Source organism: Manis pentadactyla, chromosome 6, assembly GCF_030020395.1.
Source record: "Manis pentadactyla isolate mManPen7 chromosome 6, mManPen7.hap1, whole genome shotgun sequence".
NCBI classification, from domain to species: Eukaryota; Metazoa; Chordata; class Mammalia; order Pholidota; family Manidae; genus Manis; species Manis pentadactyla.
Window position 1 is genome coordinate 14,305,079 of NC_080024.1, and position 19,450 is coordinate 14,324,528.

General features: G+C 38.1%; 1 protein-coding gene across 1 annotated transcript in view; it reads left to right on the forward strand.

Annotated features, from left to right (window-relative positions):
- FARSB (phenylalanyl-tRNA synthetase subunit beta) overlaps positions 1 to 19,450 on the forward strand; it is a 75,289-nt gene that overhangs the window by 40,802 nt on the left and 15,037 nt on the right. Inside the window, exons 16-17 of the mRNA XM_036913963.2 lie at positions 1,636 to 1,753; positions 11,639 to 11,794. Of these exons, the coding sequence (XP_036769858.1) occupies positions 1,636 to 1,753; positions 11,639 to 11,794 (274 nt within the window). The remainder of the gene's footprint in view (positions 1 to 1,635; positions 1,754 to 11,638; positions 11,795 to 19,450) is intronic.

Sequence of the window (19,450 nt, forward strand, 5' to 3'; positions counted from 1 at the left end):
TTGTTAATTTTGGACTGTTTCTAATAGTACATATGTTAGAAAATGGGTAAAATAAGAGAAATGGTATTTAATTAAAATATGTAAATATTATTATAAGTGTAAGTACTACAAAAATTACAAATAATTATAATTATATAATTAGTTATATTAATTTTAAGTAAAATTACAGAATATTGCATCTCCTTAAATTAGCAATAATATTCCTTAATATCCTCAAATATCCAGTCATTATTCAAATTTTGCAAGTTGTCTCAACTCTTTTATTTAATAGTTTGTCCGATTTGGGATTCAAGTGATGTTCATACATGAGAGTTGATTGTGCTTCTGAAGTCTCTTGATCTACAGATTGCCCCTGTATTCACTCCTCCTTCCCTCTCTCTCTTCCTCTCACTTTGTTGAAAAAACTGGGTCATTTGTCCTGTAGAGTGTTGTGGGATCTAGGAGGGCTGCTGTTTAAGCTGGGGCTGTCAGGACAGGCCTCTGGGAGAGAGCTTGGAGCAGAGACTTGAAGAAAGAAATTAACCACATGTGAATCTAGAGGAAGAATATGTGAGGCAGGAGAAAGAGAAGTATGGGGGCTGGAGAAGGAAACCTGCTTGCAGTGTGCAGCTCAAGTGCAGTCAGCCAGGAGGAGCAGCAGGTGTTGAGGTTGGAGAGGAGGCCAGGGTCAGATTGATATAGGGCCCCTTGTAGGGCATGGATTTTATTCAAAATCTGATGGAAACCTGTTACAGATTTTTGAGCAGGGGAGTTCCACGATCTGATTTAGATCACTCTGTATGGAGAATAGACCATAAGGTGTCAGGTGGAAGCAGAGAAACCAGCTTAAGAAGTTCATGCAGTAGTTTGGGCAAAAGGTAATGAATGGTGTTGGAGTCTGATTGCAGAGCCCAGACTCTGAGCAATGTCATACTACTGCTCATAAAACTCTCCCAGTAATAGGATGTTAAAAGCTAACATATCTTACAGAGCTTAGAATGAAAAATTTATTTCATGGATAAAAGCAGGGAAGTTTTGCTTTTTTTTTTTTTTTTTTTCCTTTTTAAAAGAAGTGGGATGTTTATTTGTATTTCTTTGGCTGCTAAGCTGAAAACTATAGTCACAATCTTTCCATAGTAGCTGCATAGTTGTTTTTAGTGCCATGCCTACACATTTGTGTTGTTTGCCTTCCTTAATTCTATTTATGTTTTCCCTGGTTCTGGTTTTTAAATTTTTTGGTTAATTCATAGTTCATCTATTTAAATATTTGTATTTCTTATAAACTACATCAATTACTTATAAAATAAAGCAGGATATGAAAATTTACATATTTGAGTTCTTGAAAGTGAACTTGATTTTTAAAGTGATAATAGAATAACCAATCCAAGATACAATTATATTTAGGTTAAAAATATTTATTTCTCACTTATCTTTTTAATCAAACTATGGTTTTCATTTTGTAAGTTGGGATGCCTGAGTGCTTTCAGTTTTTTTTAGTGCCGCGGAATTGAAAATTAAAAATGACTTGGATATTTAGGCATTGCATTTTCCAGAAGTGTCTTCCTGTGAGGCCGTGTAGTCTTGCGGCTGTTTCTTTAATCAAGCACGTCTGTCTAGTTCCCTCCGGTCAGTGCAGTTTCACGTCTTGTCCTGTAGGTGGCACGCACTACCCTTCTTCCTGGCCTCCTGAAGACCATCGCAGCCAATCGGAAGATGCCCCTTCCTCTGAAACTGTTTGAAATCTCTGACATTGTTGTGAAAGATTCTAGCAGAGGTAAGAACGCAATCTGTGACACGGTTATACACGTCCATCTGACGGCTTCAGGCTGCATGTAAGGTCTGCTCTAGGTGGGTGGGGCCCCCACATGACTAAATTGCTGGCAGTTTTTTCCTTGGTTCCCTAGATTGAACAGTTCTAAGTCCTCGCAGTATTTTTCAGTGAGTCTTACTTAAGACTACAGAATTTCAGAATGTGTTCTTTCGAATCCGTTGACAAAAGCAGAGGCCTTGTCCTCCGTTTCTCCTCACAGAGGATAATATGGTCTCATCCTATCAGAAGTAGTCCCGCACTATTGGGAAACAGGTATGATGGAGGAATGTGCGCCTCGCCTGGCCGCCGCGGCCCGTCCAGGGCGAGCCTCGCAGCCCGCGCTGCCGTCCTGCCGCGCCGCAGTGCGCAGCCTGTTTCCAGCCAGCATCACCTTGCATTCGGGTGGTGCTCTTTACTTACAAAATATTTTTTTCTATGCATACCTTTTCTCCTTTGATTGTTAAACCATCTTTTTGAGGCAGATGGGACAAAAAAATACTGTCCCATTTAATATATAGGAAAATTAAGACAGAAAAATGGAAATTTCCCCAAGGTTACATAAATATTAGACTAGATCTAGGGCTGGAATTTTTATCTCAGTGCACATATTCTTAGAGAATGAAAGTTCATTTTAATGTCAGTCTATATAGAATTTTCTTTGAGTTAAATCTGTAATAGAAATTAGAAAACATTTTCAGTAAGAGCTTTAAATAGTTTTGAAGGTTCTGGTGCCTTAAATCCTCCACTGCTGGAGGTAACAGAGAACTTGTTATAACTCCACGTCAGATGTTCCTGTTCACTTTCACTTGTTTCCTTTTAGTCTTAGTTCTTTGAGTTTTATGTTGTTTTTATCCTTGATGATCCACACATATTTATAAATACAGGACTAGGTTAATTATACCAGGTTTCCTCAAAAGTTTTGTCATGCTGTTTCAATAACAGCCTCTTCCCTAATTGCAGGGGCTCCCCCTGGACTCTGCAGTGCCGGGCACTCTCCAAGCACGCAGCCTGTCTAGAGGGTGAGGAGCAAGTGGGGTCCCCACAGCTGCCACACGGAAATTGTCGCTATAGGCACGGAGCACTTTACTGTATTGCAAACCTTGGTGGTGGGGTCTTTGCTGTTTCTCTTTTCATCTTAGGAAGGACTAGACATAGACTCCATTCTACCCCAAGGCCTCTGCTTAGGGACAGCCTCCCCTAGTGAAGAGTGCTATTAAGTACTACTGCTTGAGGCCCCTGTTTAAGAAGTCATCCTGGTGATTACCCCAGAACCCAAGTCCATATACTTTTTAACTCAAAGATGTGCATTTCTGTTGAACTTCATTTCATCTCTATGACAGACCTCTTTTATTCCTGTTTCTAGCTGTGATTATTTTGCTCTGTTTGCATAATATTATGCTTTGTTTGCACTGAGCAGTTTGCATCTGATCTTACTTCTGCCTGTTGTCTTGCACTATTATGCTTTATTATCATTATTTAAAACTTGAAGAGTAGGAGGCAGTTAATATGTGTGTCAGTTTACCATCTTGAAAACATAGGTTTTCTTTAATTTAGTTGGAGTATGTTTCCTCTTTAGGTAGGCCTGGATCTTATTTTTATAACAAAAGTAGCTTTTCTGATGGATTATTCTAAATATGAACATGAGGACTCCCTGCCCGTCATCTGGTGCACATAGAGGATTCTACAGGAGAGACAGCACAGCACCACAGCTCCGAAGGGAGACTGTGTGGCCAGAGCGCCTACGGTGAAGTCATAGTTCTCCCTCCACTTACCAGCAGTTTAGTTTTGGACAATTTATTTAATCTCTCTGGGCCTCAGTTTTTCCTCATCTCTACAATGGGGATAATGATAACATTTATTTCATTAGATTTATTACAAGGATTAAGTGAAATTGAATTTTGAAAAGTTCCAGCCACACAATAACCACTGTTCGTTTGGTGTCTGCTCTTTCTATTAGGGTATTAGCAATCCCTACAGTCAGACACCTAGCATCCTGGTCTCTGCTAATATTCTGAGTGAATGACTTGAAAATCTTTGCTGGCCATTAAAGGGTTAACGCTGCCTTCCTGAGGCTCTTAGAGCTCATCTTCATCTTAACCTTTGACTTTATTGGTTTTCTTCTGTTGTGCACTATTTTTTTAGGATAAGAGAACCACATACTTATATGGGGATTTACTTAAGAAAAACAGGAATGTTGTTTTTTCAGTAATTTATCAGCTACTTCTTTTCAATAAATTAAACATATGTTTTTACTGTCTTTCAAACCAATAAGCATTTATTTCTCTGTTGGATTTGTGTTAGCCATTTCCTTATAAATAGTGAAAGTATTTTGAAGAAAACCTAGGCCATCAAAAGTGAAGTGATAGAAGGGTTTCCCATTTAACATAAAAACGTCCCAAGCCTTCATTAGTGGGGGCAGTCCCTAAACTACTGGCTCAAAAGGGCTAAAGAAGTGTGGCAAGAGTGAGTGAGCCAGTTCCGTTTGTTGTATTGGTAGTAAAGTAATTTTGAGTTCCTTTTTTGCTGGGGACTGCTTGGAATAGAGGAGAGTTGCCCGTCATGAGGGAGACACACTGGTGAACAGGTTTTTTACAGATGGTGCTCTGAGGAGGTGTGCACGGTGCACGGAGAAGGGAGTGATGGTCACCACTGACTGGTTCTGTAGCATTAAGGCAAACCCCCCCACTCCCAACCCGTGTCAGTTTTGTGTAGCATGTCTTCCAAAATGGAAATGGAAAAGGAATCTATACTGGATTTCAATATTCCTTCCCCAAATTTTGTCCAGCCTGTTTTCCTGAAAGACTATCCCGTTTTCACGTGTGACCTCACACTGGACAGTTTCACGCTGATGTGGACTTTTTGACTGACTATCCATCATCCCTGTTGTGAGGCTCTCAGGCTGGCTGCCTGCTTAGCCACAAAATCAGGCCCACTTCTCAAGTACTAAGATTTCCACTCGGAGATGTATTCTGGTTCTTTGGGGCTGAGCCAAACACTGTATTTATTGAGTCATAAGGCCCAAAGATGCTGCAGCATTTTAAAAAATTAGTCGTGACTCAAGGGACTAAGCTGATTTGTTGCCTTTGTTGGGCAGAGTGGCATGTGTCTTTGGAATGAGAAGTTCAATGCAGGTTCTGCTGTGGGGAGAGCTTTTGGCTTTATAACAGGGAAGCGAGTAGAGGCGGCACCTAAGCTATCAGATCTGGCTGCTGCGTGAGCTACTGATCACTTTCAATTGTTAAGACTTCTGTTTTTTCTGTTCAGTGTTAAGAACCCACTATAAACAAAATGGTAAAAAATTACTTTAGAGGAGCAAAGGACCAGAAAAGTATCTGTATTTTGCCAAATCTAACATTCTGGCTTTTTATTAATGGCAGATTGAATTCTGCCACCACTGTTTATTCTGCATTGGTCACTGAAACTGCCAGTATGCCTAGCAGCTCACTGGGTTGAGCCTAAATTTAGAATGAACCACAGCAAAAGAACCATGACTTCGTTTGGCTTTATGAAATGTATTAGGGTGATTCTGATTAAGCTCGATACAATCATCCAGTTGACAGTTTGACAGATGCCTGTGGAAAACCCTGATAATCAAATTACCATGTACTTTAGTTTCAACTACTGCATTTAAAGAATTTGGGGTCTTAACTATTACAGTAGATGAAATAAGTCAAAGGCCCTTGAGCACTTGGAGGCCCCCCATTACTTCACTTTCTGTGACAAGCACATGCACTGCAGCCTTCACTTCCTATTCAGCCCCACTTGCTTTCTCCAAAACACTGCTGCAGTCCTACTACAAGCCGCACTTCTTCTGCCTGGCCAATCACGCATAGTTTCTAAAATTTCATGTTCTCCCTGAAGCTTTTCTAAATCAGAGAATGACTTCTAACACTGACTAGTTTGGATGTGGAAATCCAGAATTTTTTTTTTTTTTTATCCTCAATCACAGTATAGATTTAAGATTCTTCTTCCTTTTTCCTCCCTGGGCCACCGTGGCTGCACAGAACATAACTAATTCACTGTTCTTTTATGATTTAGTTTGTTCTTTCAATTTGCTTATCAGTTTGTACCATTCCTCTGTCTATCTTATATTGTAACCTACTAAGATATATGGGCAGATCTTATAGTTCATTCCATAACTCTTTGCTTGGTAAAGACCTCAATGAAAGTGTTTTCAGCAACTGTTCATTAATTTTGCAGACATCAAATAATGGAAAATTATCTAGCATCCACATGTGGAATGTGGTTCTCTAAAGAGAGTGTATATCATCAGTCTAGATTAATTTTACTTCATATTTTAGGCATGTAGAATTTCTAATCAATAATTCAAAAAATATGGGTATAAGGAGGAACATTGACATTAATAATACTTGAAGTAACATCATTTGCATATATGATGGCATCTGAACTGTGTAAAAACATCATTTGTAATATAGAAAGTTATTTTAGTACATTTGGTTCTACATAGTTAAGATCTGCTAACGTGAGTATAATGTGCTCTGTCATGCATTGCGTACTGTATTTTTTTAATAGGTAAAAATCCATTCCAGGTTTATGTTAAATAAATAAAAGCCAACCCACAGGGATATAACTTTTTCCTTCATGCATTGAGAAAGTCATAGATTTTTCCCCACATTTACTTCTTGGCTTTCAGCAGTATTTAAAAAAAAAATCTGTGCTTCAGTGCTGTAGTGTAGAAGTGTTTTAAAGAAAATTGTTCTTAAATTTTATTTTTGTTTTTAAAAATTGAAAATATATTTGTACCATCTTTAAGAACTTTGAAAATATATTTGTATATATATATATATATATAAGAAAATTGAAGATATATTTGTATATATATATGAGAAAATTGAAAATATATTTGTAACATCTTTAAGAACAAATATATATTTTTAATTAAGAGTAGTTTTATTCTTTTTGTATTAAAAATAAAGCATATCCAGCTTCTCCCTAATCCTACTCTTAGAATGAGTTGCCAGACATTTTCTCTGCATGTGCAACCATATGTTTTGCATTTCTATATATAGCCATAGATACGGGCTAATACTTTGTAGTTTTTATACAAATGGGGTTATGCTTTACCTGTCCTAGATCTTATTTCTTCCTATGAACATTCTTTCTGCTTCATTCTTTTTAATGGCTGCATAGTATTCCATTGTATGGATGCATTATAATTTACTTAGATTGTTATGAATATTTAGATTGCTACCAGGGTTTTGCTAAAATATGTTCTTGTTGCAATTAATATCCTCGTACCCTTATACAAATATGTATTTTTAGAAATAGAGTTGATCAGTCCCTAGGTATACACACTCAACATTTGCTATCTTGTCGAATTCTCTTCCAAAAAGGATTATTTTTTTAAAAAAATTTGCAGTCTCAGCAAGAGTGTGCAAAAGGTTCCTGTTTTCTCAGATTAGATCTACTTTTTTAAGGTGAATATCTTCACAAGGTTCATTTAGCTTTTGTGCATCATTTAATACTACACTGACATTCTTCAGAGGATATGTAAAATTTGTAGCATAAGCTACAGTCTCTTGGGCATCAATATTAAATAAATTTATTGGATGAAATAGAATGAAACTCAAGATGCTTTGTTTTATTTTCTGAGCCTTGCCAGACTATTAATCTCAGGGTCCCAGGTCAGCACCTGATTACCCTGGAAGCCTGTTTGGTTTCCCAGTAGGCGTCCTCCTGGCAGCTTTATTTGGGCTCCTAGGTGAATGTGAGAGGAGAGATGGAGAGGTTCTGTTGAGGACTGCCCTTTTCCAGTCTGTGCTATATGTGATAACATAGCCTTGCAGCCCTGATTTGCTTTTCATCATTGGTACTGTGGTGAAAGAGGATCTTCAACAAGCAGGCGCCTCTTCTAAACATTTGAGTTGCACGCAGTAGTTATCCACCAGGGGACACCATGTGCCATTCTGTTTTCTTTTCTTTTCTTTTAGAAAATCCTTTGGCCTGTTCTTCAGCTCACAGAATCCCAGCCAGCTGCCCCTCCTTTGGGTGGTTTAGATCAGCTTCTCTAGGCAGTACTTTGAAGTCTGTGAAATACATTGGTAATTTAGGCTGACATACTTGGCAGGCCCATTAAGAAGCAGAATTGTTTGATGGCATGACACAAGAGGTCTGTTAACTGAGTTATAAAAAACTGAGGCATTCCAACAGACCCTAGTTTTGGCATGAAATTTAAATAGTTCTTAACTTTGTGGCATGCAGTCAGTGGACTTCCTGTGATGTAATATGGTCCTTCGGTGCAAAATACTAGGAAACGGAAATTTTACTACACCTAGCAGTTTCTCCAAGGAGGAATGGGTAATAATTCTTTTAAAATTCATTTTAGCTATAGTAGAGGGATTATTTTAGCAAGATCTGGGGAAGCAACTCTAAAGGGAGTGGTAGCACTTGGGAAATGTGAAAACCCAGCCAGTCAGGGGTAGGAATTGGGAGGGGCTGCCTAAATTATGAGTTTAATTCTTCTGGTGTGTTTAGCACAAAGCCCTAGAATAAAATGCCTTTCTTAAAAATATTACAAAATTGAGCCTAAAAACATATAGATCATTATTGTATGTGTATGTGCTGTAAACATGGAGTATGAGTTTTTAAAAGTCCTATATTTTTTGTTGTAATTTCACTGTTCTGTACATCAAAGTCACTTAATTTGTTTTTTTAAAATTCGAAGTCATTAAACCAGATGTTGTTCCTCTTATCAGAAAGGTGAATTTTACATAATTTGCAGATCATAAAAGAAGTATTCCAAGGCAAAGGTTATCAAAATAAAGCTTTCAGTTCATGCTGCTAAGCTCTCTGAATGGTGGCATTAGGGGCTATTCTCTCACAGCAAAAATGGGAACAGCCAAGTTGTTTGAGTACATATCTGCGTGTTAAAGTGGAAGCATGTGACACCAGCAAATGGGCACCACATGGCATAGATACCCAGAAGCAAGTCAGTAACGTGAAAGGGATAATTTAGTTCTGTTTCATTTCATTTTTTTACCCTCAGGGAGTGTGCGCGTGCGCATGCGTGTGTGTGTTCCCACAGAGCAGTCGGGCCCCTCATTTTGGTTTGTGCATGAAGTAGGTTTAGTGAGGCTTTATGCTTGCCTGGTTTTAATATTAATCCTTATTCTTACACCTTCAATTACAGCTTTTAGATAGCAGATTTCTTTATCCTTGCAAATGGAAGTGATAGAGAGTGACAGCGGTGCAGTATGCACTCGCCTCCATGAGCTGGCTCTTGTGCTGAGTTGGAATGTGGCCCACTGTCTGGTCTTGGCCTTGTTTAATAGTTATTTGTGTGTGCTTATCTCCCTTTCCAGACTTTATTCATCTACTCAGAGAATAATTTGTTGAGGGATTAGTCTGTGCAGGCCATGTGCTGGCTCTGGCTTCTACCCTCTAGAGATACCTGGAGTGGAGTGCCTTGAACGTAGTAGGTACTAAGAAATGTTACATGGCCAGAATAGTTATTTCTCCACATGAGTTCAATGAGAGTTTAACTCAGAATACACTTTCCATGAGTTACAGTGCTATTGATGTCTACAAACTTTAGTTAACTGACTTCTAAAAACTTAATTCCAATTGCTTAACTAGAATTCTTAAATACCATGAAAACTTTTGAAAACTAAAACATCTGTTTATCATATCAAGAACATTTCAAGAGTGCCCATCTTTGACTATATTAAGTAGGCATATATCCACACGTACGTTTTCTCTTATATTATTTTCACCTAAATCCTTTAGAGACTTAGGGATTTCATCTAAATCCTTCGGAGATACAGATATTTCCACTGTATAAAGTATGGGTTTTAGGCCAGACAATCCTAGTCAAATCCTGGGTTTGTAACTTATTAGCTATGTAATTAACCACAGTTAGCTCCAGCCAGTTGTCTTGACTTTGGGCAAAGTCTTTGAGCTTTTGTTTCTCCATTTTTCACTATCTTATTTTATAGAGATAATAAAACCTAGCTTACATAATTGACTTGAGAATTAAGATGATAGATACATTGATAGGTAGAAAATCCTGGGCACATAGTAGATAATTGGTTAATGTTAACTTCCCCTTCCCTTTTACCCCATTTATGTGCTCATTTTGTATTATTTTAGTAGCAGAGTACAGTATCTGAAAAAACCCATGTCTTATTTGGAAGGTAAAGAACATTCTATATTTTGTGTCAGTTGTGCTATGGCAATAAGTCTGTGGAAGAACTTTTGCTGAATACATGCTATTATGAAGCAGCTTTTTATTTTCAGTTTATTCCCCCAGACTGACATTAGTTTATTCTCTTTTCCTAAGTTGAAAAGCAAAATGAAGACAATATCCATTCAACATGTTAGAGCAGTAATCTCTAGAATTTAATGAAAGGGTCACAAGTGTATATACCTGATATAAAGTTAAGTGATCACCATTAAATTTGAGTCTACCTTTATATGTTATCTACATTATTGAAAAAAAATTTTTTTAATACAGGTTTAAATTTTTGAAACAATCACTACAAGATACAAAAGTATTCTATAACCCTGGAATCCCTTTATGTTGTTCCATTGTAGTCCGTTTCCCCCCACACCTAACCCAGGAATGCCATAGTTTTGCCTTTTCCAGACTATCATATCAGTGGGCTTAATATTGTATGTAGCCTTTGGAGACTGGCTTGTTTTATTCCGTATAATGGCCTTGAGATTCATCTGAGTTGTAATGTCGATAGTTTGTTTCAGTTCATCGCTGAGTAGTCTTCCATTGTATGGATGAACCCCAGTTTATCCAGTCATCTGTCAGGGTTCATTTGGATTGTTGCACTTTTTAAAAATACTATATTTTGTAAGTTTTGATTTTTTTTTCAAGGTAGAATAATATATAATAATCAAGAAAGAATTGGAAAAGAGATAAAATTTTGGGGAAAAAATTATCCCTGCCCAGACATAACTTCTGTTAACATTTAGGTGTATTTCTTTTTAGTCTTTTTCCTGTGCATGGAATCTTTGGGCTTGTGGTTTTATTTATATGGTTGTGGTTCTTATTTTCATATATTGCTTTTTTTTCATGTTTAATTATGAAGAGTGTAACATGATTTTAAAAAGTATAAAACAAACACTAGTGTCACCATCCAAAAGAAAAAATGGAATATTGCCGTTACTGTAAGCTTCTTGGAAGAAAATCTTCCCATCATATCGCCTTGCATTTACCTACAGTAATCACTGTCCTACTTTTTATAATAGTCATTCCCTTCTTGACCTCATAGTTTTCCAACTTACATATGTTTTTAGACAATATATTTAGTTTTGACTCTTCGAACTTTCTGGCCTCCTTTTTTTCTCATTTGATATTGTATCTGCTCCAGCTCTATTATGATAACTCTTCACAGGATGCTTGTTAGCCACATAGTATTCTGATGAGTGATTGTACTGCACTTTATGTAGTCATTCCCCAGTTTGGGTCATTTTTAGTATTCACTTTTGGAAATGATGCTATATGTAGAAATATCGTTCTACGTGAAGCCTTTTTTGTATTAAGGATTATTTCCTTTGGATAATATTGTGAATAAAATATACTCTTAAGGCTCTGATATATGCTGCTAAATGGTTTACAGTTTAACCAGTTCATGGCACACTGACACCTTGTTCCTGTGCCAGCAATGAAGGGTTTCCACACCTCCCCCAATAAAAACATCTCAGGGAATTTGATTATTGAAAATCACCTTATCTTGGATTCTGGGGTTGAATGGTTCTTTCTGTGTTTATTAAACAGTTTTCTTTTTTGTTGACTTTGCCCAGGTTTGTGTTGGGGGTAAATCTGTTTCTTAAGTAATGGTCAATGTGGCCTTGTGACTGATTTTTTTATTTCTTCAGATGTAGGTGCAAGAAACTACAGGCATCTCTGTGCTGTTTATTACAGCAAGAATCCTGGGTTTGAGATTATCCACGGACTGCTGGACAGAATCATGCAGCTGCTTGGCGTGCCTCCTGGTGAAAAGAAGCGGGGTTATGTGCTCAAAGCATCAGATGGTAAGACGGGATCAGCTGAATCCAGAGTTAGTGATAATGTAATGCAGAGGCCAAGCCTTATTCTTGATAAGTTTTTTTTTTTTTTGGTTTTTCAAAAAAAAATATTTGAGAGCTAGAACTTCAGTTCAATTAGTTGTTAGTATTTCCTAGGAAATATCCCTTTTCCCTCCAGCATTCTTAGAAAATGCTTTTCAGAGCTCTCATCATGCCACACCATATACTTTTGTTCTCACTGTGGTAATAATGCCTAGTTACTGACACCATCAAGTCACCAGTGCCGTGGTAAACCCAGAAGTCCAAATGGAAGCTGAGAGAACCTAAACTGATGATTTGCACTCAAAGACTGCCTGTGTAAAGCCTTTAAGGCAAAAAAAAAAAAAAACAGAAAACAACCCTCACAAGTTATTCTAAAAGACTTCACATGTTAATCAAGTCATAAAGTTGTCAGAGGAGGGGTGAGAATCCTCTTGTATAAAAGCCCAAGTACAGAAAATCTCTGAGAGTTTAAGTTAGGCTAACTAAATGGGGTCTCTATACTTATAATTGGCTAATTTTTTATTATCTGAGGAATTCTGAAATGTTTGCTTTTCATATCCCTATACTTGAATCTGAGTTTATTTTGTTAGACAAGGGATCCAGAAACAACTTAAAAGAAGGATTTTACCACTTTGTTCCTACTTTTTGCCTATCAATTTTTTATAACTGTATGTGACATCTTAAATCTCTAACAAACATTTTAAAAGTGTTCTTTAGCAGTTACTTACAGTGGTGTGAGGTTGGGGGGAGCATATTTTTATTTTTCCCTCAGCTCTTTTCTTAACCCTCAGAGGTTGTTTCTTGTTGTTGGTTTGTTTTACTTTTTGTTTTTATTTGGAGACTTTGAAAATGCAGTAACTCTGAAACATGTGGGCCTTCTTAGGTGGAAAGTTTGTGGGGTCTCTTTAAAAAAAAATTGAGAGGTTAAATACTGCAGGGAGTTACTGTTTTCTATTACATCTCTCACTAGAAGTAATCCAGTGAAGACATGTTATGCTTATAGAATCCTGGGGTGTTAGAACTGGATCTTGGAGTTCATCAAGTCTAGTTTGATGGTGTGACAAATGAAGGAACAGAGGCCAGGCCAGTTAAGTGAGCTGGGCTGGGCCACACAGGCAGAACCCAGGGCTCCTGCCTCCCAGGTTTCTTCCCACCAGGCCATGTTGCCTGCCTTCGCAGGGATTGTACTTGCTCATTCACCGGTTTGCTCTTCTAGCATTCTGCAGTAAGATGCCGACAGTCCAAGCTAATAGCAACTTGAAAGCTGATGTGATACATTTTACCTTCTAAAGTCTTTTCTCAGAAATCTTACTTCATAAATAGATTACCTGGATAAAAAGCAGTTCCTTGAAACAGATTATACCATGTGTAACTCCGGCCAGGAGTGGGGGGTTGGGGATCTTTCTCCCATCCCACGGCAAATTACCTTTGAAACTGAAATCAGTCAAAGGAAGAAATAAAGTGGGAGAAACCCGTTTATTGCTTACAGGCAATTGTCCACTTACTTCTGTTCACCTGTGTCTCACCTCTCGGCTACAAAAAGGGGCCCCATCAAACCTCTCCAGTCCACATATACCTTCACTCCCCACACCCTTGTAATCACCAATTCATATGGAGATGGACTACTCTCCACCCCTTGGAAACACCTATTGATGGGGAGATACATTAAGGCCAGGTGAGAGATTCTGGAAACAGTGCAATTGTACCCATTCCGTGTACATGAGGTCTAATTTTTTTCTCACTTGAAAGACGGTGAAGGGGTGAAATGGTCAATTGAAGCATAATCTGTTGGGATATGATACTTTGATATGTAACTTTTATATTAATGGTGTTTCTTTAAACCATAAACCAACCTGTTAATGTTAGTATGACTCTCCAGCCTCAATAAGCTCCTTAATCATTTATTTCTCAGAAGAGTGTGTTCCCAGTCATGTGGCAGAATTCGAGGAGATAGGGATAGTAGGACACAGGCCTGCTGTCAAGGAATCTGTAGGGGAAAGATCACTGCATACCAGCTCCCACCAGGCTGCCAAGAGGACTGTCACGAGCTCTCCAAAGAGAGAGACCGCGGAACTTCCCGAGGGCATCTGGGAAGCATTAGTGAGTTTCTGGGAAGTGCGATGGGCCTTTGAAGAGAGAAATAGGTGGAGACAGAGGAAGCAGGACAGACCACGTGAGCAAAGCCAGACATGATCAGAAACAGGGCCCGGTGCAGTTCTCGTTTGACTTTAGGGTGAGGAAGCTTAGGACTATATAGTTGGGGTCCTGAATGCTCGAGTGAGGGATTTTAGCTAAAGCAGGGAAAATACTGAAGCTTCTTCCTATATTTTTTTTAGCACGTGAGTGACAGGATTTGATGTCTATTTCAGAGGGTTCATCTGGCAGCAGTATGTAGTTTGGGTGGCATGGAGGAGCGAAGAGAATGGTCGGAAGGTACTCGAGTGTATTCTAAAGCAGTGAGAATGAGGACCTGAACACTGGCCATAGCTACGCCAAGGAGAAGATTATTTAAGAAACTTTAGGAAGGTAGAAGCAACAGCATTTTAGCATTGGGGAATTTCATGATTTGTGCCACTTGCAATCTTTAATGATGCAACTAATACATGTTGATCTTTTTAAAAGTCAGAGTTCTGTGTAGCAACCAAAACAGTATAATACACAGTACTTAATTTCCCCAAAATATAAATGTTTGGTTTGGTTTGGAGTGTATTTTTTATTTTAATTAGAAGGTATACTGTAACTGATTCTGATGTGGCTGTAGATATTTATGTTGTTTTTTTAGGCCAAGTTGTTAACTGTGGGTTTTGACTTGGTGTGAGGACAGTCAATCTTGTGTTTCCTTTAGAATTTACTTTGGCTTTCATAGTGGACTATTGTATGTTTTAAAGTTTTATGTCTATGAAATGTCCCAGATTTATGAATTTGAACAGCTTTGGTACAACTTCTTTATATAGAAGGGTGGCCTGGATCTGTACATATTGCAGTATATCTAAAACTGGCTTTCTCTGAAAACAGAATGGAGTATTTACTTTCACTGCGTCTGTCACCAGCATTGGCCGCATCTTTTTTTCTCAAGATGCTTTCGGTAAGAGCCAGCAAGCCAAAGAGAATTAGTGTTGTTATAAATAACAGTTCCTCATTTCTTGTAGGGATTTCTAAGTCTGTTTTGATTATCTACTGACAAGTATAATTATCCCTTTTGTTTTAAATGGCTAAAGGACTCAAGACTTAGAGAAGTGGCTTGTCAAAATAAGCCAATAGCAAAGCTGATACTAGTTCTTCATCTAAAATTCCATATGTATCTGCAAGTAGACACATATATATCATAGAGATAAATATGTCTCCTAGTAAATCTGTAATGCAGGAATTTGGTTGCTGGAGCATGCTTAGCTTCATCATCTCCTCAGAGTTGTTATTTTGCATATAGCTTTAGCTGCTAAGGAAAGGTCTTCAGAGTATCAGAAAGTAGAGTAGAACTACTGTTTGCTGTCATTCTTGGTTACTGAGTTGTCTTCTCTTACTCTGGCATGTGGTTTACTTTATAATAATTAAAAATCCCTGGTGGCTTTACTTATAATTGAGCTAAATCTGTTCACCAGAGACCCCTGCTCGTGTCAGCTCATTGGCAGGCATACCTGATCCCGTCCTCTCCTCTCTAATGAACACTGCCAGCCGCATTCCATACTGCACTGTTCGGTGGTAGGGATGCAGGGAAGAGAACTTGATTCCTTTTGGAGAAACTTGGCCCTGTCCGTTGTAAGAGAAATCTGAAAATTTGATTGATCTAGCATTGATCCCATAGAGTTCTGTTGACACTGGAGTGTAACCCTGCTTACTAACACAGGCAGCAGCTCTCTGCAGCATGTAGAGCCTCTGCGGAAGCCCTCACCAGGCCTTCTGCAGCCAGAGTTGTAAGCTATGGTTGACACTTGGTCTTCAGTTGTCATTTGCTGAGCACCCTTGTGATTAAGAACACAGGGTGAGATAGGATGTGGGATGGATGATAGACTAAGGGCAGTTGTTGAGTAGAAACAAAGAAAGAACCTTCAACTTCTTAGCACTCTATGGAGCATTTTGAGGGTTTCAAAAGGGTTCAACTCAGAATGTTTTGATGGCATTTGATCAGATTATTACAGCATATGTATATGCTTTTTTTCAGGCTTCTTCCCCTTTGTGGTTTATTGCAAACTAAATTATGTATGTTAAAATGCATTTACCCTTTTCCAAAACCACTTCTGGGCAAGGAAAATTCTCAACATTTTTGTGTTTTAGAACAGTTCTCTGGTTGCTGGAAAAATCAGTGGCAAAAATAATTTCCTGTAGAAGGTAGTAGGCTTTGTGTGCAATTGGCTGCCTGATTGAGGGTGCATTTTCCCTGTCATTTGTTACCTATTTCAGGTTTCTTTATTTAGAGTTTTACAGAAAGCTTCAATTTTACTTAAGACAAGATCCCTGATAGGGAGACAGAAGCTTTAGAACTTTTGTTTTCACATTTCTAGTTTTCATGCTGCTAATTCATTTTTTGAAATGAAAAATAACCTTGCAAGTATTATGCACATTTAATCCTGCACCATATGTACCCACAGTGGTTACTTAGGTACCTTCTGTGACAGTAACACCGAATGATCGTTGACTTGACCTGCAGGTCATGACCTTTTTCCTTTTCCAGGACACCTAGGAAAGATTTCAGATGCTAAAAAATACGGGTGAAATTGTGATGTTTCCCTCGTCTTCACACTGGTTTTAGTGTAATATGATCTTGGAGTCATATTACTGCTGATGTACCTACATACAACTTGCTGATGTAAAGATGTTCCATTATGGCTTGATTCATACAAAACCTTCTGCAATAGAATAAGGGGAGATCTGTATGGCATCTCCACATTGAGGTACCATCAGCAAAGGCATTATTCTGTTAAGGCATCAAGTTGAGAAGGAAAAAGGCTTAGGAGTTATTTAGCTTCCTCATCTTATTACTCTGTAAAAACAGTCATCATCCCTCTGGTTTTCTACTCTTTGTGTTGAGTCAAACTTTCAAATACTACTTTTTGTTACCTTCTATGAAGGGCTGAAAAGACTCAAGCAGTATTAAACACATCGTCAATAGTGACACACAGTCAAGCAGTGGTGGTTATAAAAGCCCTGGCAGTTTTCACAGTCATCAGCCCTGCACTGTGTTTGAGCATCTTTGTGGTTCTGCCTTACTTGCTCACGTGTACGGGCACAGTTCTCTCCACTCATGTGCACTTCACTTTTTTGGTGTGTTTGGTACTTAACTTGACATTTCAGTTCTCAGCAAACTCAGGACCAGATCCCACATGGATAACTTAGCTCCACTTCCCACAGGATGGAAATTGATATAATACAGGGTTCCTCTACATTTTTTATTATCTCTTCCCTAAGGAACATTTTCAGACTTTTTTCCTAATTGCCCCTCCTTGAAAATTTAATACCAAAGATATGTATAGCTGTACTTTATACATTTTTTATAAAGTGTAAATCTTTTCAAAATTCAATTCGGTGTTACGAATAACTAAATAAAAATTTTAAGTTAACAACTGTTAACATTTAACTTTCTATCTACTGAATAAATTTTAATGTTACTAGATAAATTGTAATTATAAGTTATATATGCTAATTAGCAATTCATCTAAATATGTAATAACCCAAAATTTAAAGTCATTCAAAACTTTTATTTTCAGCAAAAAAGCAATTTTAAAATTTTAATTTCCTAAAAATCATTGTTAGTGTATTTACTTTTTCTTGATAAGAGAAACTAACTTTTAACCAGCAAGTAGTCAGATATTGTCAGTTTTTCTTTCAGTGCTTGATGTAATTAATGATGTGTTGAATAACTTTTGAGTTAGAGACTTAATTCTCAAAGCCTGAACCACACACACAAGCTCCCAGGATCAAACATAAACAGTATTTGCAAGGCAGCCAATGCTCTAAGCACATGCAATCCACTTTTCAACCTGACTTTGCCCTTGATAGAAAGTCTTCAGTGACAGCCATCTGCCGCCATTGTCCGGAGCACTGATCTTGCATACGTTTACAATGTCTTCCATTGGCAGTGCTGTTCCTGTGTGACACCCAAGATAGCCCGTGAAAGGAGCTGAATACCAAGAGGTACTATTTTGTCAAGTACGGTGTGAGCTTTGGAGGGCCACAAAGCATGTAATATGTAAGACTGTTTCATACCTCCCTCTCTACCGCCATGAACCAGTTTCCACCTCTTTAGAGAATGTGTGCTTAACTGAATGCATTCTTTGGTGTTACTTACATCCAGCTATATGTACTGGGCTAAAGAGAGGAAGGTATTTTTATTTACCTCCTTGTACTCATTTTGTTCCCATTTCTGAACTAGACCTTGGCTTCCACTATTCTATAGAAAAGGCTACAGCCCAAATACAAAGAGATGCCAAAGAAGTTCATTTTGAGCTTGTTTGAAAGGCTCAGATCCTGAAAGTTTAGAGGAACATTAATGTGCTTTTTACTACTCAGTTTTTAATCCTGCACATATAAGAGCTGTACTTCCCTCAGGTAGCAGCAGTTTTACACATCGGGGCAAACCCTGGCAGCACCCTGGTTTGGGCACATTTGTGTGCCATAGCGTATTGGTTAAGAACAACGTCCTGTGAATTCCTAGAGAATGATGTTCTGGCAAACTAAATACCAAACCCTCTAAGTGGTCAGTCCAGCTTTAGTCCAGAAGGGTCAAAAGGATGGATGAATGGGTGGATAGAAAAATGGAGAAACATTGCATAAATTCCAAGGTAGGGCTCATACATGTGGAGGAGTCTGCTGTGCACATGGCCGCCTAGAATTAGAGACCTTGCGTCCCAGGAGCACTTACTCCCACTTTGGCGTGAAAGAGAAAATACACTTTTGTCTTCTTTAAGCTATTGATATTTGGGGTTTTCTTTCTCAAAGATGAAACCAATCCTAACTTACAAATTGTATTTTTAATTTCTACATGCCTGAACTCCTTGGCCATATTAAGTGCTCTGTAGCTCTAGGATAACTGAAAATCAATTTCTGAATTATTTTTAAATTAACTTCTTGTAAGATCATCCATTCTCATTTGTTTTCTTTCTTTCTCTCAATTGTCATATCCCTTTACTTTTGAACATAATTTAGATGGTTCACTCTCATATCCACATTTGCAGGGTTTATTCCAACCACCTTCCCGTGTGTGAGCTTCATGACACACTTGTATCTTGTTGCCTTTAAAGCTGTTGCTGCTAACCACTGGCATTTATCTCCAGCCTGCATTTTTACTGCTGATGAAGACATCGGCCATTCCCAGTGACTATGTTTTAGAGGACTGGCTTTTAAAATGTCTTCTGGGCTCCCACAGAACAAACAAAAAACCATTTAAATGTATACTTTCTAGTAAGATTTGAACAAAGGGCCCTCTGTCTTAAAAAAAAAGTTTGAAACCCTCCCTTACAGAGAATCAGGCAGTTCAGGAACACTGTAGTGATGATAATTAGATATTTCCACTCTTTTCTTTACAACTTAGTTTTACTTGCTTTTAGGTGCCATGGTTAAGAGTATCTAAGATTTTAGTAATACCAAGTCATTGTAGCAGATGGCGTGGTACGTTGTGAGTGTGAA